The 21,642-nt window shown below is 48.5% G+C and overlaps 1 protein-coding gene across 6 annotated transcripts in view; it reads left to right on the plus strand.

Moving 5' to 3' along the window:
* The window catches only part of AAK1 (AP2 associated kinase 1), a 56,658-nt gene continuing 35,016 nt past the window's right edge, over window positions 1-21,642 (plus strand). For 2 of the 6 annotated variants that reach the window (XM_053966341.1, XM_053966342.1), the window contains exons 1-4: window positions 5-99; window positions 188-482; window positions 19,793-19,911; window positions 21,219-21,327. In XM_053966341.1, the coding sequence (XP_053822316.1) occupies window positions 320-482; window positions 19,793-19,911; window positions 21,219-21,327 (391 nt within the window). In that variant the 5' untranslated portion in view covers window positions 5-99; window positions 188-319. Of the gene's footprint in view, window positions 100-187; window positions 483-19,792; window positions 19,912-21,218; window positions 21,328-21,642 lie in introns of all 6 variants that reach the window. The other 4 variants (XM_053966344.1, XM_053966345.1, XM_053966343.1 and 1 more) reach the window with 4 other exon arrangements.

The raw sequence follows: 21,642 nt of genomic DNA on the forward strand, positions 1-21,642 counted from the left end.
GCCCCGGGCCCTGCCGGCAGCCGGCCCCCGCCGTGACCCGGTGGGGCTGCGCACGCCGGCCCCGCGGGGCGCATGGAGGCACCAGCCGCCCTCTGCGAGGTACCGGGCAGGGTCCTTGCGGGTCGGGGCTCGCGGAGGGGCCCGCGGGGGTAACGCCGCGAGCTCGTTATCCCCGCTGCTTTTGCAGGTGTGACAGCGCGGCTCGGCCCCGCCAGGCGGGCGGCCCCGGGCCCCCCTCAGTGGCCGCGGCAGGAGCCAGGAGGGCTCGGGACTGACACCGGCATCGCCCCCGTCGCCGGCAGCTGCCGCCTCCTGAGACATGAAGAAGTTCTTCGACTCGCGCCGGGAGCAGGGCGGCTCCGGGCCCGGGTCGGGCACCAGCGGCGGCGGCGGCGGCAGCAGCGGCCCGGGCAGCGGCTACATCGGCCGGGTCTTCAGCATCGGCCGGCACCAGGTCACCGTGGACGAGGTGCTGGCGGAAGGTAAGGTCCCGGTGCCTTTCTGAGCGCCCGACGGATGCTGCTTTTCCCTCCCCAAGCTGAAAGGGAGGCCTCGAGCTCTCCCGGGCACCCAGCCTCCTCCTTGACCCCCAGATTCCTGAATATTTCATTGTCCTTGGCAGAATTGCAGTCCAGTGGTGTCTGTAAGCTGACGTGTCTGGTCTTCCCATCTGTAAATCCAGTGTGAGTTTGCTGGATTTGGCTTTTTTATTTTTATGCTTTAGAAATTGGAGGATTTTCAGAAGTTGTTTCCCACATCTCCTAAACTGGGAGTTAAAAAAAAACAAGAGAAACACCCAAACCAAAATTGTCAAATATTTTGGTGCAGAACAAGGTGCTGTAAATAAAGAAAGCAGTGTCCTTCACTCTTAAACTTTCTTCAGCTGTCACCTCCTTTCCTACCTCAAGCTGAGAGGATTAAAACACTGGAGTAAATTCCTTGTAGCTGTGTTATGCATATAGGTAGGCTGAGCAGGGCTGGCTGTGACCTGGGATGAGGAATTTTTCTGTGTGTGGGGTGTCTGCAAGGAGAAGTGGTGATCCTAATTGCCTCTTTTTTTTTTTTTTTTTTTTTCCTTTTTCCCCAGATAAAACAGTTAGAGACCTAAAAATGAATCCTAGGGGTTACGGAACTCATGACATGTGCAGGCCTTGCAGTGCAGCAAGCTGCTGGTGGCATTTGTTTAATTGTAACCAGCCCTGCTACTTGAACTATCATTTTACATTTCATTTGTTGGGGTTGTAAGGAACCTCCTGAATGGCTCTGCCTGGTAACCTTAGCCTCGACCTTCAGAGAGATGTTGGCCTCTTTAGACCTGCTCCTGGTCCCTCCTGCGCAGCATCCTGGGCAGTTTTAGTCCAAACAGTGTTTTGTTTTGATGATGAAGGAGAGGAGAGCTGCTGGGTGAGAGCTGAGTGGGAGGACCATGTTGGCTTTTACAGAAAGAGCCCTAAAATGGAAAAGGGACTCTGTGTACGCTGCCTGTGTTCAGATTTGTAAGAATTCACCACGGTGTACAAGAAAATAGGTCTGTGGCTGTTTTTTTAGACTTGGTTTCTGATGTGTTCTGCTGAGAGCAGCACTGAAACCAGGCTTTTACCTAGCAGCTATAGTGATTTTTTTTCCCCCTCCCTTGAAATTTGCGATATAGGTTTGCCTGGACTGATATTTGCAAGGCCCTTTTGGCCCTGGAAGCTTAGGACCTACATGAGCTAAACTTGAGAAGCAGTCAGTCTCTTTTTAATGCAGGATGGCCTCATCCTGGTAACATGGGAAGGCTGAGGCTTTTTTTGCTGATGAGTAATGTGCTGGCAGGTTCTGCCCCGGGAAGCGAAGCCGTGTGTCACCAGGCTCTCCTGCTGCAGCAGAGGTGGAGGTGGGAGCACAGATTGCCTGGGAGAGAAGAGCCTCCCTTCCCTGCCTCTCTGTCCTGGGGGGAGCTGCTGCTTGTGGGGGCTTTTCTCTGCATCTCCTGGTTTCTGGGCTGGCCTGTGGGATGGAGCGTGGCCTGCAGCTCTGGGCTGCTCACACGCAGGCCAGCACACCTGTGAAGCAGGTGCTGTGTCCTGTTCCTGTGAGGCAGAGGGAGTTCTTCTGGTGAAAGGTGTTGCCCAGGTATGTCCCTCGCAGCGAGTCTCTGCTGTGGGCAGTGTGAAATCCTTCTGTGTGCAGAGTGGAGCCTCCGAGGGGACACGAGTAGGGCGGTGTGTCGGTTTGCAGGTTGTCACTTTTTGTTGTGACATTGCAGTGACAATGCCATTTCCTCTGTAGGAAAGTTGGGCCAGCTGGGGAGCAGCGTGGGTCAGGAGTGCTGCAGCTCTGCATGCCCGTGGCTGAGTGTGCTGGTAAACAGCCTTTTCTCCCTGACTCAGCTGGAGACCTGGGGAGCTCGTGGGCAGGCAAGTCCCGGTGCTCCTGACGTCTGAAACCTCGGCTGGAAAACCTCTCTGTATCTGCAGTGGTGTTTCAGCAGTGCTGAAGAGGCAGCTCCTGGCTATTTCTGCTAAAAGGAAAAGTCCCCTGGGAAGCACTTTGTAGGAGGAGTATCCTGTCTGGGAAGGAAGGATCTCCCATCCCCGTTGCTTTGGAGGGAGTGGGGAGGACTGTGTTTAGGTGCAGCCTGTGAAACATGAAAAAAAAGAGATGTAAAAGTGGCTTAAAAGAGAGAACCAATGCAGTGATGAATGGTGTGGAGGAGACTTGAGTTGAACCAGAAGTTTTGGAATTCAAGTGTTGGGATTTGCCTCTGTCTGTCAGAGCTATGCCTGGTCACCCTGAATTCTGCTGAGCAACCCTGCTGATGAGGAGTGTGCCCTGGCTGCAGTACTGCCTGTGACAGGTAGCAGATGGCTCCATGTGCCTCTGGGCTCTTGTGTGGATCCCCCAAAACACCTGCTGTGGTTAGGTGCACCTCCCCACCCCTGAAAAATAGTTCTGTCTGGATGCTTGCCTGCCCTGGGCAGGGAGGAACATCCTTTCTTTTTGGAAGGGAGTAGATGGAAATAATGTAGAAGGAATTTGAGGGGTTGGTTGTGGTGTCAGGATATGGTGAACCAGTGAATCAGTGGGTTTTTTACAAACAGGGTGTTGCAATAGGTGGTTCCTAGTTGGGTCTTTGTAGCTCTCCTGCTCTAATCCATGTAATAGCACAAATAAGCTCTTGAAAAATTCCCCTCAGAGTTTGCACAAGGATTATCTGTGGTGGGAGGGCAGTGCTGCTGGCCCTGGGGGTCTGCAGGGCCAGGTTTAAAGTCACACAGTGCCCCAGTAGGGGCTGAGGGGTGTTGTGACTGGTTTTGGGGTGAGTGGTGTTTCACAGAGCCGAAGTGAATGCCCAGGAGCTCTTGCAGTGTGGGGCTGAGTCAGGCTGCTGTCTCGCTGCTTTCTTTCTGAAAATAAACTGAACCAGCCTTGTGCCAAATCAGATCCTGCTCTTTGTTTCTGCCTGTGTGTAGGGGAAAAACCAAAACAACAAAACCCCACCCCAGAGCCACATGCTGGAGCTCTAGGGAGGTTGGTGTCCCTCTGATAGGGGTCAAAGCAGCAGAAACATTGAGAAGGATGTTGCCATAAGTGAGGAATTTGCTAAGGAGTTTGGGAGAGGTGTGTGGCAAAGTACCACAAGGCACGGGTACTCCTCCGAGCTAAAACACCTTGGGGATTGCCCCAGTGTCCCATTTTTGAGGGTCTCTGTGTTTTGTGTGACTCTGTACTCACAGTGTTGTGAGAGAGTGCTGAGCTGACCCGAGGTGTGTAAACATTGATGGGGCACGTGCTTGAGCAGGGTTTGTCTTGCTGTGCTTCCAGCAAAAAGTACAGGCTGCGTTCCTGCACGTCTATAAGAAGTTACTTTTAAAATGAGTTGTACTTTTTTGAAAGTCTTTTCCCCTTCAAGTGTGCAAGTAAGGGACTCGGATTTAATAATTGTTGGATATCTCACTAAAGTTTTTCAGGTACATGCCTGTGTGCTGTAGCTAGTGTTGTTTTGAAGGCATTTAATGGTTGATATTACAAACCAGTGCAAAGTCACAAAATCATCTCATGTTTGCCAGCTGTATTTTTCCTCTGCTTTGAAAAGAGGGACGTTGTGGGATTCATCCTGACTTTCCTTAGCAGATCTGCAGGCCAGTGCATGTAGGGAGCAGCTGGGAGAGGCTGTGAATGCCCAGCCTGGTGGGGTGGAGGTGCCCTGAGCTGCCCAGGGGTGTGGCTGGCCTGAGTGCAGAGGGTTTCTGCTGACCCCTGCCCTGCTCACCCTTGGCACCTCCTTTCCTTGCAGCACCATAACCTGAAGCCACCGAAAACACATGTGAGCTTCTTCTGAAATAATTTTGCTTTAAAGTAAACCCCATTTGAGGAACGTTTTGCAGATTTATGTGATCCTCAACTCAATTCTAGTGTGGCTGGATTCAAGACATTGCTTTGAAGTGTATTTTGTGAGTTACTGCTTTCTAGCTTCAGCCAAGGGCCAGCTGCTAATCAGCTGACCAATGACATTTGGATTAGGAATTAAACTGTTTCTCCTCTTGGAATGGGACATGTGATTTTTTTTTTTTTTTTCATTTTTTCCCTGTTTCTTGTGGGGCAGAACATGTACTCTGCACTCTGCTCTGCCAGGTAGGATGTTTGGTTCTGTGTTCTAGGCTGTTTTTCTGAGAGTAGAATCCAGAGGAACTTGGGAAGAATCCCAAGGGAGTTATTTAGTAAATGCTGAGGTATCCCAAGTGTTTTGGTGCTTTTAGCAGCACAGCTTTTGCTGGGACAGTGTGTGCTGTGTCCTGAGATGTAATCAGGGAGGAAAAGCAGGTTAGTGGATTTTAGTGTGTCAGAAGTTGTGTGGGCCAGAGACTGGCCTGGCCTGGCTTGTGGGCTTTGTGCAGCCTGTCACAGAGTGGGTCTGGGTTGTACCCAGAGGAGCTGGTTCCTTATGGAACAGCTGTGGCAGCTAAAAGCTGGTTTAAAGGCAGTGTTGGTGCAGCACAGTCATCATCCCAGGAAGGAACCTTCCATGGGAAACCAAGAGAGTTTCTGTTTCAAGCAGTCCTGCTATGAAGTTGTCAGCTAGTATATGAAAGCTTGGTTTTGGGATTCTGGCTGGGGGTAATACATGGTTTATCTCTCCAGCTGGGGTCTTGCAGAAGTGTTCCAGTAGTTTTAAAGGAACAGGTTGCTAACCTCTAGTTGCATGTGCATAATGTTTTTATTGTGGCATGGGCCTTCTCCCCTTTGTGCAGGAGCTTGTCAGCAGCTTGAGGAGAACAGGTGGGAAGTAATAAATGTGCTGAAGACAAGCTGGAATCCACTCTGGATTTAGCACTTCTTGCCTTTCAGGCTCACCCACCTGCATTAATCATGGCTAATAAGGGGTCAGGACTGGCTAGGTGCTGCACACTTGTGTTGGGACTGGGAGCTGCTTCCCTTGAAGGTGACTTTTTTTCAGAGTAGATGTTCTGGGCAGGCTGAGGCTGTGCCCGTTGGGAAGGCAGCATGCCAGCTGCAGGGCTGGTGCTGCTTCTCTGGAAAGTCACAACCAATTTGCCTTCTCTTGTGCTAAGTGTTTACTTGTGTTCTACATGTGGAAGGAGACAGGAAGTCTCTGAGGAGAACATGCCATAAGCAAAATTGGTTTATGGAGGAGTTATCTTATGACAAAGGTAAATGAGTAAGTTTCCCAGGAAGGGGTGCTGCCTTCCTTGGATGGGGGAAGTACAGGATGTCCTTGTGGTGGTATGCTGAAAATGAACCTCCTTGGATCAGATACTGGCTGCTGTACTTCTTGAGAGTAGGAACAATACTGACAGTGATTTACAAGCACAAGGAAAAGATTTGGAAAGGCATAAGTGAGGCACTGCAAGGTAATTCTCATTTGTGGCTTTTTGTCATTATGGAAACTTTCTTCTTTTGTAGGAGGTCCAGGAATTGCCACTAAATGAAATGAAGGTTATTGTTAGCTGCCCTCAGTGTGATGCAGCAGAGTGAAACAGAGGGGAGCTGCTGCAGCTCCTTTAATGTCACTACCCAGAGTATCTGAGCCCTGGCACAGCCTGTGAATGTGTCCTTCCACCCCTTTTAGGGCTGCTGGGAACTCAGGGAGGTGAAGCAATGCAGAGCATGTGTGGCCAAGTCAGGAATTGATCTCTGGCCTTCCAGATTGGGTGCTTTAATTGCAGTCTGTGTTTCCTCTCAAGTGCTGCCTCGCTGTGATTTCAGCGAGCGAGCTCTCGGCACACATGTGATTTGGGTGTAAATTCACGCTTGCTCTGTGGCAGAACCCCTGCTGACACCAGGACCCTGGGCCATGTGTTGCAGGATTGGATTAAAGACATTTTTGGAACAAGATGCTCATAGCATCTGGTTTGCTTCATGATTTTGCAGAAAGAAATTATGTCCCAGTGACGGGTGATCTCATAGATTAAAAATAAAAAAAGCCATCAGCAGCTGAGTTCCCTGAGCAGGGATTTGCGTGTGCATCCCCTCACAGCTGAGCTGGAAGCTGGCTGGTGCTGTGATGAGGGCAGGTAGAGCTGATCTTTATTCACTGTTAGTCACACACCCGTTTCCCTTCCCATGGGCCTGTGGTAGGGGGCCCCAAAATGCGCCTGTGTGAGCTTACAAAGCAATCTGACAAGCTGTTCTCCAGGGTGTGAGAGCAAAATGCAAGATCTTCTGAGGCTCTCTAATTGCACAGCTGATGTTCAGATATCATCTTAGCTTGTCCCTCCTTCTGTAAGCGAAATGATGCTTGCAGGGCTGATGTGTGCTTTTGCTGCACAAATGGCAGCAGTGAAATAAACTCAAGCTTGTCTCAAAGGTGTGCAGAATGCTCCATGAGGACATGATGTGCCTGGTTCCTGTGGCTGTCACTGAACATCAGTCTCTCTTCAAGGCACCAGAGTAAGCAGGAGGAGCCCTTGGTTTGGTGTGTTATGCATGTTTTTGTGACTTCACTATCCCAGGTTATATAGGGGTGCTATTCAGATGTTTGTGAGAGTGATGCAAAATGTGGACTTACAAAGTGGTTTGAAATACTTAAAAGGAACACAAGAAATCAGTGCTGATGTGAGAAGCACAGAAATGGAGACCTTCTGCCTCATGTGCCTTCTCTGCATGACCTACCTGCTAATGCAGTGTTACTTCAGTTACCTGTTGTGACCCTCTGAAGGATTAATGGCTTCTGCCTTGGGAAGTGCTTCAGCCATAAAGACCTCTCTGGCACTGAGCTGCTGCCTGGGAGGAGGGAGCTGGATCGATGGGAAATGCTCCCTTATGGCTGCAGTGTGGCCACATGAAGGTTATTTGTGGCTGCTGCTGGCCCAGGGCTCTGCTCTAATGACTCTCTTCATGACCTTTGGCAAGAAGTGTGTAACACCAGGGGTATGCAGATGGCTGGTGGCATGAGCAGTACCCTGAGATTGTTAAAGAAAACACTCTGGAAGGATCTGTGACGGCACCCGTGCGTGTGCAGGGACTCCAGTGCTGCCACACTTGCCTTTTCAGCCAGCTGATGAGATCCTGCTGGTTCTTATGTTTGTGGCTTTTATTGGTCGTGTTTGTAAGGAAATAAAGAAATGCATCACAGAGCCCTGATGTGTGGGGTGCAAGGGCTGGAGGAGGGACAGTGGGAGAGAGGGCAGTACAGGCAGGTCACACTGTCCTGTCATCCTTGGGAACATATTTCTGGGAAGAACCCATCTGCTGAATGTCAGAGCCTTTCTTTCAGCCTTTACCTGTTGCTTCTGAGTCAGCAGATGCACTTGGATATGTAAACCTGAGTTTGCCCTTCTGTTTCTGTGCTGCTTTATCAGCTGCAGTTTGAGCTGTTGTGCAGAACACAAAGGCTCTGTGTGTGAGGTGTCACACAACCTGTGGTTCTGTGCCTGTCCCCTCTCTGCAGAGCAGACAAACAGATGGTGGCAGGGAGGCTTATCAAATGATTTCACAAATGAGAAGCTGAAGCCCATGAAGATGAAGCCGTTTGATAAGGGCTGTGTAGGAGAGAAGGGACAGTCTTGTATTAAATGCAAATATAACTCCTTGCCTGGTGTTTTAATCACAGGGTCATTAATATTCATGTCACCATAGTACCCAGGAACTTCTATCATGGACCAGGGCCCCATGTCACATAATGCAAATACAGAACAAAGCCAGTCCCTGCTCCTTGGAGATTCCTGGCCCTTCCCTTGGTACCAGAACACACTGTGCTGCTGCCTTAGGAGGCCTGTTCAGAGAGAGGGTGTGGGGTGCAGGCTGCTGTGATGGTACAGCTCATCATGGTGTGAGAGTTGACACACAGGATCTTCTGGAGCTCTGGTATTATTCAGAGGCCACGGAAACACACAAACTCAGCCTTGCTCACCCAGCTTTCAGCAGCACATGTGACAGGATTAAATGTATTTGACTTCTTTAAAAATTAAAATGATGCTATTTTTGAAGGGGGACAGGTGGTTGTTTTCTACCTTTTGCTTTTGGTTTAAACTTAACATAAGAAGGCCTTACACTGTACCTTTGAAAGTTTTTTTTGCAGCTGATGCATTTAGTGATATATTTATTATTTAAGTTGGGATATAAATAAGTAAAACAATCATTTAAGTTCATTTGAACTGATGAATTCAACCCCCAGTGGTTACAGGCTTGGTCACAAGACTGCAGGTTCTGGACCCCTGAAACTTTTCCTGTTCCTAGACATCTGACAAATGAACAAACGTAGTAGAGTTCATACCTCTCCCTCTTCACCTGCGTGTGTGTGGAAAACTCAAAGCCCTGTTTCATGTAGAGCTGATATTTTTTCCCATTAAATGCTGAATGATGAATACTTTGTGCTCCTGGCTGTACCTCGGGGTTTAAATTCCCCAAGACCTGCCTGGTGGGACAGTGGATACCTCTGTCCATGCTTGGCACCTACTCAGGAGTTGAAAAGTTCATTGCTGTCTTCAGGGATGGATTAGCATATGCCCTGCAGAGGAATGGGATGTGTCCTTAAGTTGTGTTTTCCAGTTACTCAGGGAGGTGGCACTTCAGTGGCCCAGGGGTACCTGTAACCTGTAGTTACACAGGTAGCCATAACTTGTAGTTATCTGGCATTCCTGGAAAGGTGAACTCTGGATTCCTGGGTTTAGGAAGAGGAAGCTGGTTGGAGAGAAGCCTCCATGCATTGCTGTGGAGCTCTGGCAGGGTCCTGTTGGCTGTGAGCTCTTCCTGGAATGTGTGGAGTTGTGCTTGTGCTTCTCCTGCTGCCGTGCTCAGGAGCATGTCTGGGTGCTGCCCTAGGAATCAGAATTCCCAAATGCTGCTATCAAAATTCCTAAACACCTGACTTGTCTGTTGCCCTGAGCTGTCCTAGGATCCTTGCATACGTGCTTCCCAAATGGAGTGTGCTGTTACCGTGACACTTCTCCCCGGCCTGCTCTGCCTGGCCCTTGCAAGCCAGCCCAGCTAGCCCCAGGCCTGGCCTTCATCCTGCTTTCTCCCTCCTCTACACCTCCAGCTACAGCCTGCTCTCTGCTCGACTAGTTTTGCTTTTTTCTCTCCTCTCTTGCCGCCGTGATTCACGGCTTCCTTGCCTTTCCAGGGAAGCTCTTCAGCTGCCTGCAGTTGCTGCAGCTTCTTGCTGGCTTTGCAGTTCCAGCCGTGTTCGCTCAGAGCCCGTCATGCTCCGCAGCATGTTGATGCCAGTGCTAATTTCACTTGGAGATGAACAAGGGCTCAGATGCTATTAGCAGCTGCTGGGAATAATAGCAGCCGAAATGTGCTTTTTAAAGGGCTGACTGATAACTAAACAAATTATTCTTTTAAATTTTTTTTAAGCCGTGAGTTATTCATGACCCATTATTATTATTTTTTTTTTTTCGGGCTTACAGTGGAAGTTCAATTGTTACAATATTGTTACAATAGAGAGGGACTGAGTCTGCCTTGCCAAGTAATCTATTTGGAGGCAGCGTGTCTTGCTGCATAGTAATAAAACACTGTTCTATCAGCTTTGGTTTTGCAAGTCTGCCTGTCAGGGAGTAATGGAGTGGATGCACAGGGCTGTGCAGCAGAGCACATGCCCAGCAAATCTCCCCACGTGAACACCTAAACGTGCTTCCTGCTGTGACAGCCAGCACGGTGCCCTCGCCTCCAGTGAGCTGTTGTTTGTTACTAAATTGCTGTCACAAATACTGGGAGACTTTAATACCCCTGAGTTGGGGTGTCTGGGCTGCTCTTGGAGTGCCAGGCTCCTGCTCCCATTGGACTGGAACTTCTGATAAGAGTGTGGGTTTAATGCACAGCCTGGATCTTGCCCAGTGATTATTTTAGGCTTCTAAAATGCTGTTGCATGGCAGAGATTAATTTCCTTCCCCTCCTTTCTCTGCTGTGTTGTGATTTACAGCTTCCTGTTTTGTCCTTCTCCGTGGAGCTGGCTGGGAGTTGCAGGAGGGTTGTGTGGGGAGTGAAGTGTCTCCTAGAGGTCTGTAGTGAGATGGGGTCCTGAAACATACAAAGAAATGAAGCTGAATGGTTTAAAATCAACTCAATCCAAATAAATCCCCAGAGAAATGACAAGAGGCAGTTATGCTTTTCCCATGTTGTCCATGCAGTGAAAATGCCTCTAGCTGTATAATTATTTTGTGTCTGTTTGCTGTTGTGAGCATCACAGCTGATAGACTGAATGTTCACTCCCAAAAGTGCCACAGTCTCTAGACAACCAGTCTTGCTCTCCTAAAATCAGGAGAGGCAAAGGCCGTGCTGGTGTTGTGTGTTGGATGAGGTTCCTGGCTGTATTATTTTGCACAGTTCAGGCACTCGTGGCTGGGGCTGCCACACCAACATTAACCATGGTTATGTCCTGCCTATTTAAAAGGAGAGGGTGGAGCTTGTAAATCTAAATCTGTCCTGTCATGGCCTAGATATTGCAGCAGTGACATTAAGCAAGGGCCCTGTAATTATGTTGGTAATATTGGATAATCACATTAGGATTCTCAGCTATGGTAAATCTGTGTAGGGCTGACTGTGGCCCTGCTTTCCCTGGCTGAGAGTCTGACCCATGAGCTCTGTGTAAGCTTAAGCCTTTGTTTTACCTGGGGAGAAGACCTCTGCTCAGATGTGCTGGATGTTCTGTTAAAGTTTTCCTGGTGGTATTTAAAGCCTAAAGCTTAAGCAGCGCTGGAGATGGAAGAGCTGCTGCTTTCTGGAGCTGGGAGTGAGAAGGGTTTGTGATAAGCAGGGCTTTGCCCGGGCTGTTCTGCTCTCTTGGGAGCAGACCTTTGCCCTGATGATGGGTGATGTCTGATGGACTCTGGGGGTATCTTTGGAGCTGGTTGTTTAGTTTTTTTCCCTTTTTCTTCCCGCCTCTCACTGAGTCCCAGCTGCATTTTGTGTGGGCAGGTGCTGGGCTTTCCGTGCCTGGAGAGCTCACTCAGCCTGAGGGATTTCAGCTGGCCAGCCTGGAGGCTCCTCTGCTTGCTGCTTCCACGTGGAAACTGTTGCTTATGTGCAGATGGACTTTGTGCAGGTCAAATTCTTCTCAGCTCCAATGTGAGCTGTGTGGAGAATTTCTGGCTGCTTGAAATGGTAATTACTGGAAGAACAGTGCCTAACTTTGGGAGCTGTAGGGCTGACATGTATTTCCCTGCTATGGACGATGAAGCAGTGAGTTGTTACCTGCCCTGCTCAGAGCTGCTGATGTTGTGAATATGGACTGGGTGAGCACAGAATCCACCTCAGTTTCCCAGCACTGCTTTCTTCTGGCAGTAGGATGAAGCCCCAGCATTTGCTAGGAGAAAACAAGCTGAGCACATTGCTCTGAAGGGAAGCTGGTGATTTGCCCAGCAAAGCTTGAATATTCTTCAAGAGGTTGTCCTATGCCAGGAGGATTCTGTCCTTGGATGGCTTGACAGACAACCTGTATCTGTGTCCCTTGTGTTTCTTCAACTAAAGTATCACTAGAAGCACTCGCAAAATAGCTGCATTTCCTGTATGTTCACTTTAGCTCTGAGCTCTCCTGACTTTTTACAGTTGTAGCTGTTACAACCTTCTTCAGAGTATGTTCACTATTAAATTCCTGATCTTGTTGCAAAAATACTTTCTTAGCTAATTTTCCATCTGGGGAGATGCAGGATTCAGCTGATTCTCCTGATACTGTGCATGTTTCAGGTTTCCTGTGATGAAATACTAGACGTCCTCTATGCTTTATCTAGGTGCTATCTACTTTCCCTGCAGTTCGGGAGCTCTGATTGCCTCCTACAGCCAATTAAAACGGGCAGAACGGGGCTGAAATTCGAGTTACTGTGACCATTGCTCCTTACACAGACAAAGCTCTTTCAACTGGAGTTAGTGGTGTGCCCTTTCTTTTTTGCCCTCAAGATAAAACTTAAATGTTCAGACTATTTAATTGGCAGTTGATGCTTGAAGATCTGATTTGATAAGTTTCCCAGAGCAGTTCTATCTCCACTCCGGGATGAAACCTTTTAAAGTGCTGCTTAGGGACAGTGGAATGAGCCCAAAGGAGCAGACGAAGCCACAGCTGGAAGCTCAGTGAACCACCCAGATTTTTGTTTGGTTTTAGTGTGTTTAACTCCCTGTTCAGGTGAATATGGTGAGGTCAGGCACTGAGAGCTCCTTGAAATACTGCTCTGGGAGATGCTGGGGCAGGTCTTTAGATTGAAGCAGTCCCTTCAACTTGGCACTGTTATGCTTAGATAAGACAAAAACCAACTAAGTGAAGCTTATTATTTCCTTGGAGGTAGAAAATCTGGGCTGAGAGAGGTCCTGTTTAATTTAGTGTTATTATCTGCTCTTCCCAGCTGGGGAGGCTGTTGGCAGGGCATGAGGGTTTGTTTTGTTCTCCTTCATAACTGGACTCTGGTTTATAACACACATGTACACAAACACATGCACTGTTTACAGACATTTGGGTGTAGTAAGACCAGGAGATCCACATTCAGGCCCCCCTGGAGCAGAGCCTGCTGCTGTTGTTTGTGTGTGTGGTGTGTCCTGAGTGTCACCCCTGTCCCCACTGCCACCTTCAGACAGTTGTGCAGGTACCACTTACACCTGTGGGTGTGTGTGTGAGCCTGTGGCTGAGCACACCCTGTCAGTGCTTTGTGCTTCAGCATGCTGACTGTTGGCACAGTTTGGCCCAGGTGCAGAAAATGCTGGGTTTTTAGCCTGGGTTATGAGGAACAAACACTGGTTTTGTCCATGTACTCCTGAGAGGTGATGCAGGCCTGTGCCTTGGGACAGGCTGTATGTTTTCTGTGCCTGCAGCTTGAGGGTGAATAATCTTCACTTACATGGCTATAAAGTGGCATGTAAATACCCTACTGTAACCAGAGGATTATGGAATTGGGTGGGAGAGTGAGTCACAGGCACTAATTAAATCCCAAACCCCAAGTGTCGTGTCTCTCCAACACGTAGTACTAAAACAACAAAATGCAAACACAAAGGAGAGCATTAGTACAACCACCACTGCTTTGAGTCCCTCTAGCCTTCTTGTGCTGGATCATCTGGAAAAGACTCTGGATAGCATCCACCCAGGAGGCTGTGGGGAAAAGATGGGTTATAGCTACACTGCCCAGAAGAACTTGGGGTTGAAATCCAGTGGAGATTTTGGTGAGACGTCCTGATGGTGATGGGGTGACAACACCCAGGAATAAATTGCTGCAGAGCATGTGGGGAGTGTGAGTAGCGTGGTGAAAGAACAGCTTAGAAGAGGTGCTGGGAGGGACTGTGGGCAGGATCAGTCCTGCCAGAGAGAGGCTGGGTTGGGTGAAATCCTTTGTTGTAGCTGGCAGTGCTGGGAAACCTCTAAAAATGTGTCTTCCTGTTGGAAACATGTTCTGCCATAGCCAAGGTGTCAGGAGAGGGTGAACCTTCAGTCCCATCCTGTTGGGGTGACTTGTTGCTGTCACCCCAACAGCAACAAGTGGTCTGAGGGGTCAGCTCTGGGCTGGGACCACCTGAAGGTGCAGGTTTTGCTTTCTGGCGCCAGGCTGCAGAGCTCCTGTGTGAGAGGAGGTCTCGGGGAGGTGAGCTGGGTGAGCAGGGCCTGTAGCTCACCCTGCTGCTCTCACTGGTGTTGGCAAACTGACCCAGATGTTCTCTGGTCAAGTTCTAAGTTTTTTGCCCTTTTCTGTTAATCACAGGTTTTCCCAGCCCAGTAGCATCCTTTTTAACAGCATGCTTGAAGAACAGAGAAATTACTTGCAAATTGCTTGTGTTTCTGACTGTCTCCATCCAAAGGAAGGGGGAGCAGAGATCTGTTCCAGGTTGAACTCAGTAAGTCATGGATTGTACTAGTGTTGTCTTCACTTCCTTTGGTATTTTCATCATCTTGGATATTACAGTGCAAAGTCTGCCTCACTACTGTGCCTTCTGAATTATGCCCCAAATGACTTTCAAAACAAAATGAGGCAGTTGTATTTTTCTGTAAAGATGTTAATGCTGGCACACTGTGACTTTAAAGGTGTTGCAGATGCTTCACAAAGCAGAAAAAGCAATGTGCAGCGATCCTGTTTATTCCAACCCCTCGTTGTGTATCACAGTAGAACACTTCACAGTGCTGCCTCTGGTCTGTGGGCACATTTAGTAATAACGAGGAATAATGCTGGAACAGAAAGCTTAATTTGGAGTGAAATATCCTGTCCTGGAAACAAAGAGCTCAGAAGTGGCATAAAAACGGGGAAAATGGGATTTGAAATGGTGTGTTTTCAGCAGGTATGTGCAGCAATACCCTCCTGCTGGGCAATGGAAGAGTGGAATAAAGGCAGCAGAAAGAATACATTGGTGCAGATTAATAGCCACAAAAATAGCACAGTAATCCTAATGCAAATCATGGGGAGCTATTATTGATAAAAAAGCCCATATTAAAACACACCAGCAAATATTTACTTGTGGGGAGGGTCACAGCAGATCATGGCACGAGCAGGATCAGTAGGACTGCTTTCCTTGGCTCTCCTTCCCGTCACTGCTGTGTTTGTGGGGCAGTGTGGTGCTTTTTATAGGAGCTGCTGGGGAGTCTCCTCGAGACTCCTGGTGGGGTCCCAGTGTCACTTCCAGCAGTCACAGGAAGGTTTTTTTGGGGTCTCTGCAGCTCAGCAGCCCCAGCTGCTCAGAGGACAGGATCCCAGGGCACCTGAGTCTCTAGAAAAGATGCCCAAAAACATTGGTGCTTTAGGATCAAGAATCGCATCACAGAATAGTTTGGATTGAAAGGAGTGATTGTTGTATGTACACACCTTGGGGAAAACTCTTTTCTTTTTTTGAATGACTGTATGTTGCTCCAGTTAGAGGAGCCAGAGGTGCAGGATGGCTTCCTCAGGACAACAGCAGAGAGAAAATGGTTCTGGTGTTGCCAGGTGAGGATGTCCAGTGATGGGTCATGTGCAGTGTCTGTGACAGCTGCTTGTGGCTGTGACTGGGGGAAAACCACATTACTGTGTTTTAGTAAAGCTTTGGGAATGGTGAGCTGGAAACACCCCATGCAAGGGAGTCACTGTGGTTTTCTTGTAGCTGGATCACAGCATCCTGACTGTGGGGGGAAAAAAGAAAACCTGAGTGAGCCTGCCCTTGTACTTAGGAAGGTAAGTGCTAAGGAAGTTCTTCTGGCTGGTGAGATAAGGCAAAGTATGACATAATTCTTGATGGATAAAGATCAGTGAGTATTGGAATTGTGCAAATGGAGTGGCTTTGTGCCTGGTTCAGCAGAGCACTTAATTTTAAGTGCCTGCTGGTACAGCTGGAGCTTAAAATGCCTCGCTGGCTGTCCCTGGAGGCTGAATGTTCCCGGGGCAGTTTTGGGGACATCTGAGCAGCATGGCTTCCCCTCAGCTGCAGTGCTGAAGCACAGTGGGCTGTCTGCATGCAGAGCATCGAGAGGGATCAGCTGGTGCAAATTCCGTGCAGCAGCAGTGCTGTGCTTGGTTGGCATTGCTGGCTGCAGGAGGATTCCTGCAGTCCAACAGGAATCCCTTGAGCTCAGCACACCTCTCTCCTTACCTTGGAGGAGCTGGGAGGGATCACGTGCAGCTGCTCTTACCTAGTTTAGAAGTACTTGCCTGGCTGTGAGGAGTTGTGCATCCTGCTGAAATTACAGAAGGGCTGAAAACATAACTACTAGAGCTGGCAGCTGGCCAGTGCCCTGACACAAACCTGCATGGAAAATTGCTTTGGCATCTCTATTGACTGGAGATAATTGGAACTTCCCAGTATTTTTACAGCTTATCCTAAAACCTTTTAGCAAGAACAACAGTCAGGCAGCAGTGTGTGGCATGATAACCATGTTTCCATGCAGTTCAGGCAGGCCTAAACTGCCAAAGAGACACAAAAAAAGTTTCCCCAGAGAAACCCCTGTAGCTGGTGGTGGCTCTGAGCTGACGGTGATCCCAGTGCTGGCTTGCTCAGCAATGTTCATATGTCTTAGGGGTGAACACAGAAATAACTTCTCACATTTTAGAATGGGAAGGGTACTTCAGCTTTTGCCGGCTGATGTGGGAAGAGAGTTGAATTTCCTTCAGAACCTTAAATCAGAGGCACGTGTGCAGGGGAAAACTGTCCTCTGAGGTGACTCTCAGGCTTAGCTCTTGCTCTTGTCCCTCCTGGTGCTTGCAAGTCTCTGGATTTATTTGTTCTGTTGCAGCTGAAGCCTGCACTGGTCTCGTGCCTTTGCTTTCCACACGTGTACTAGAAAAGAGGCTTTACCAGCAGAGACATGGGGATGTTCCTGGTGCCTGGAATACTTTGCCTCTAAGCTTGCCTGTGTGTGACCCACCCTCCCTAGGCACGTGTAGCACAGGCTCCTGAGCTGACCTTGGCTGCTGGGAGCTGCTCAGATCCCAGGATGATCATCTTTATGTTGGAGCTGGCAGTGCCAGGCTGTTGTCTTGCTGTTCTCTGTAAATGGTCCTGTAATGTGCATCTGGCAGGGCTTCATCATAATTGCTTGTAAATTTGTCTTTGATCTCTTTCCTTTCAACTTTACCCAGATTTAGCCAAGTTGGGGGTTGGACTGGAATTACGAGGGAGAACTTGGTTGTGGTCTGGAGCTCTGGAAGCTGAGAGCCCTTGAGGCTGCGGAGGTGGTGGTGGTGTGGATGTGCAGTGGGCGAGGAGGAAGGGTTAAGCAGCTGTTAGCAGTTAAAAGATAAGGTAAGTGTGTGGTTTTCAGCATGGTGCTGACCATTTGGGGCATTTGGGAGTCTCTTTCTCCTGAGCTCTCGGGATGCTGTGTCTGTGTTCTCCCTTGCACAGACTGTGGTTTTCTGTGCCAGCTGGCTTGTGCACGATGTGCGTGTTCTAACAAGGGTGCTCTGGAGGTGACTTTGTTAATTAATTAGCCCAGGATCCTGGTAGAGGGAAGGGACCTGTGAATGAGGCATTAGCAGTTGATCTGAAGAAGGCTCCAGTCCCACTCAGCTGAAGCAAAGATTCGAAGCAGGAGGAGGTTCTTGAGGTTAGTGAAGCTGCTTTTTTTTTTTTATTTTTAAAAAAAAAAAAAAAAAGTTTAATTGATCAATTTTTGCTGCTCAGCTTGTGTTTCTTTCTGCTGAGCACAGCACTGTAAACAGAGATCCCATATCCTGCTGGCCTGGCCAGAGCTGGGAAAAGGGAACTGAGCCCCTGGGGTGGAGCAGGGGCTTCTCCTGGGTGACTGCTCATTTTGGCGGGGAGGGAAACCCAAAAGTCTTGTGGTTACAAAAGAGTTTTGAGGACGGCTGAGACTGTAATAAACTTTGGAAAATCAACTCTTTGGGGCTTTGTTTGTTTGTTTAATTTTTTTCTCTAGTGTTTTTCTGAGATCCATGGAAATACTGTACAGAAATTAAAAAAAAATAATTCCAGACTTGCTCTCTACAATGATTCTGAAAAATATAGGCTGTTAACAAAGTAGGGTTTGGGAAAATTATGTTGGTTGTGGTCCCTTATTTCTTCCTGGCTCTATTGTGGGTTATAAGAGGGGGAAGAAGAATCAGTGCAGTGCTGTGTTACTCTTTTCCACAGCCACCCTTTGGGCTGAAGATTCACAGTGAGATGTGCAGATTTGTTCTCCAAAAACGAGACAAATGTGGCTGGGGAGAACAGTAAGGCTACTGCTATGGGTTCAGAAGCTCTTAAAAATGACTTGTAATTTGAGATCCTCAACTTGAAGCCGCTTCGGGGAGAGAGTCAGGGTTATTTTTGGGTCTGAATCGAGCGCTGTGCACGGAGGCCCCTCCAGAGCTGCGAGGGGGTTTGAGCAGCTGTGACATGCTGCATCCCAGGGCCGTGTCCCAGTTTGCTCAATTTGAGTGTCCATTTTGCAGCCTGGCTATAGTTTTCAAGACCTTTAATTGAAGACTTGATGCTTATATTTTTTTGTGGGGGGGAAGGGAGGAGGAGTGGGTTTTTTTGTTTTGTTTTGTTTCTTCTTTCTGTCCCATCTTTCTGCTGGGGTTGCTTCTAAGAGACAGTGGGGCTTCCTTGGAAAGCCTGCTCTAGTTCCTGTGGCAGATTGTGCTGTGTAAAGCTGAGGAGTTTGCCTGCCAGGAGAGATTCCTGTTGAGCAGTTCCTGTGCTGGCAGGTGAGTTACCTGTGTGTGTAACTCCTGTGTCGAGGTGGAAGAGGAGCTGTAATGTCATAAAAGCTATTGAAAACAACCAGGGAGTGTTGTCTGGTTATTTGCTCTTTTTCATTCTTTCCTGGTCAGTAAATTTTCCCCAACAGTGGCTTTGTTTGTCACGTGATGGGGCAACCTGTGCAAGTGCTGAATAACCATGAGCACAAACACATCTGTGGAACTGTGTGTGCTGGGGTCTGGGGGTTTCTGGCAGCCTGTGAAGAAAAGGGGAATTCTTTGGGATGTGACTTGGGTTCTGTGGTGTGTGGCTGCTGCTCCCCTTGTAGTGGGACTTCTGAAGACACATAAATCACCCGTGAGCTGGGCCTTTATGAGTCTTTGGACATAAAAGAAATAGGTGTGCAGTGTAAGGTGCTGTTGGGCTGTGGCATCAGCAGTGTCAGTGTGCCTCCCTTCTCACCAGTGTGCAACAACTTGTGGCTGCTTGGATCTGTGCCACTCTGCCCAAATTCATTCCCATCTCCAGAGCCAGGTGTGAAACTTCTGATGCCTCTACCCCTGCATCCTCCGTCAGCTTCCTATTTCTGCCAGGACTACAAATGTAAGCCTGTGTATTTGGATGGAGAGCTGACAGAGATGAAAGGCTTTCATCTGAAACAAGTCAATTTATCCTGGGAATACTGACTTTACTAATAGCAATGACCACAGAATGAATTGTGGGTTTTTCCCTTGTTCTTCCGTCCTGATTTAAAAGCATTAACATCAAACCACATGTGGGAGATGTTTCTTCTGCTTCTTGCACAAATCAGCTTTGTAATGTAACTTAAGCTTCAAAGTTGCAGAGCCTTTTAAGTTTAGGCCTTTGGTGGCTCACTGGGTGATCTGTAGCTCTGATTTCTGTCCAAGGCAGCATTGCTGTCCTCCAGCTTTCTTCTTCATAACAGGAATTAATGGAGCAATGAGGGACTGTCTGGCAGGACCAGGAACTGGTGTAATTGCTTGTTTTTATGGAGATGTTAAATGTTAACTTCACTGCCATTAATTGAAGATTACCCCTTGGATCCCTTTGAGTTCCTAGAGATAACTGCCCAGGCAGAGCTGGGAGCTCTGGAGAGGGGCATGGGAAGGAGCATTCCCACTGTGGGGTGGTGGGAGCTGCTCAGTGCCCTCCCTGTCCCAGCTGTCCTCCCCTGGCAGGGACAGGCTTGGGAGCAAAGAGGTTTCTTGCCAATGACCAGGGGATTTTGTGTCCTCCATAGGTGGCTTTGCAATCGTGTTCCTGGTGAGGACAAGCAATGGGGTGAAGTGTGCCCTGAAGAGGATGTATGTCAATAACGAGTACGACCTGCAGGTCTGCAAGAGAGAGATCCAGATCATGGTGAGTCCCTGCCGTGTGCTGGGCCCCAGGCTGGAGTGCAGGGGGTGGGAGCCTGGGTACCTTCTGCTTGTGAGCTCTGCGGCATCTGGTCACAAACGGTGCGTTTTCCTAGCAAAAATGGCTTTTGTGTGGGGAGAGCTGACCTCTGGAGGTGTGTGGAAATCTAGTACTGACCTATTTCAAAAGTTCCTGTCCAGCAGACAAGGAAAACTTGGTACCTGAAAAAAAAAAACAAACCAACAAACCAGGAAAATGAGGGGAGAACTGCATGGCTTAGTGGGAAAAGGAAGGGTAGAAGATGTGAGCATGGCTGAGGATGTTGGAATTCAGTCTCACAATCTTCAGTTGAGATCTCAAGTCTTCAGCCTTTTAAACTTAATGAGAAGAGGCTGATGGTTCTGATATCTCTGAACTGAAATCAGTGTGTGAATGGCAGACCTCCATCCTGAGATAAATCTGTATCACAGCATCTTCTAATCCTGCGGGTCGGGATGAAGGTTATCTCTGCATCGTTGAGGTTGGTAGATTAAAACAGTATTTGGGTAGCTGCTGCCAGGGCTTTTGAAATGTAAAGTATTTGTAATAAGCTCTGGGATGTTTCTCTAGATTATTGGCCACAAGGATTTGTATGATGGGATAGCTATTTTTAATAGCTGTTTCAAACTTAGCTTCCCTAAACAAAGACAAAATGGAGATGATCCAAATAGATTTGCCTAATCTTGTTTGCAGCATGGTAAACATGAAAGTGCCACTTTTGAAGTTGTATTCAAAGATCCTGATGAGCGTTTAGAGCAGCTTCCAGGTGGGGAAGGAAATAGAAAATCCTCATTTTGTGAATTTACCACACGAGGTGCAGGTTTGGGGTGGATGATCTTCATATCAGAAACTCCTACCTGTAGCAATTCTGTGTGTGATTTCTGCAGTAGCTTTAAATTAGGTTAATACCTTTTAAGTGAACTGCTGTAGTTTGTGATAGTGCAGGGAAGCTTTGGGCTATGTGGGAAAAGGTGAGATTAGATCTTACATCAAAGGTTTAGCTGTGCTCACAGAGCTTGTTTACTTGGGTTTCACTTGCTGCTGCTTTCTCCTGTCTCCCTGTCTTTGGTGCCTTTGGAATGGTGGCTCGTGGAAAGTGAGGGTGAGGAGGGTCCATGGCGTGGATGTGGCTGGTCCATGGCGTGGATGTGGCTGGTCCATGGCGTGGATGTGGCTGGTCCATGGCGTGGATGTGGCTGGTCCATGGCGTGAATTTGACTGGTCCATGTGTGAATTTGGCTGGTTCACGTGTGAATTTGTCTGTCTTGCAGCGGGATCTGTCTGGCCACAAGAACATTGTGGGCTACATCGACTCCAGCATCAACTCAGTCAGCAGTGGGGATGTGTGGGAGGTGCTGATCCTCATGGACTTCTGCCGGGGTGAGTGGGGCCCTGTGGGGCTGCTCATGGGTGGGTTTGTCCTTCCGTGCTTACAGGGAACGTGCACATCTTCCTTTTGAAAAAAGAGCTGTCCCAAAGCTGGCAGGAAGCTGTTCTGAGCTGAGCAAAGCCAGGGCTAGGGCTGGAGAAGTGAGCTGTGTTGACTCGGCTGATGGGATTGGTACTATCCTTGCTGCTACCCAGGGCGATCCTGGGTCCCCTCTGTTGTGAAGGAGAACCCTTAAATCCACCTTGCTGTTGTATTATGTCCACACAAGAAGTGGCTCCTCTTAAAGCAACCAGGAATGTAATTTT

Source organism: Vidua chalybeata, chromosome 28 (genome assembly GCF_026979565.1).
Source record: "Vidua chalybeata isolate OUT-0048 chromosome 28, bVidCha1 merged haplotype, whole genome shotgun sequence".
Taxonomy (NCBI): Eukaryota; Metazoa; Chordata; class Aves; order Passeriformes; family Viduidae; genus Vidua; species Vidua chalybeata.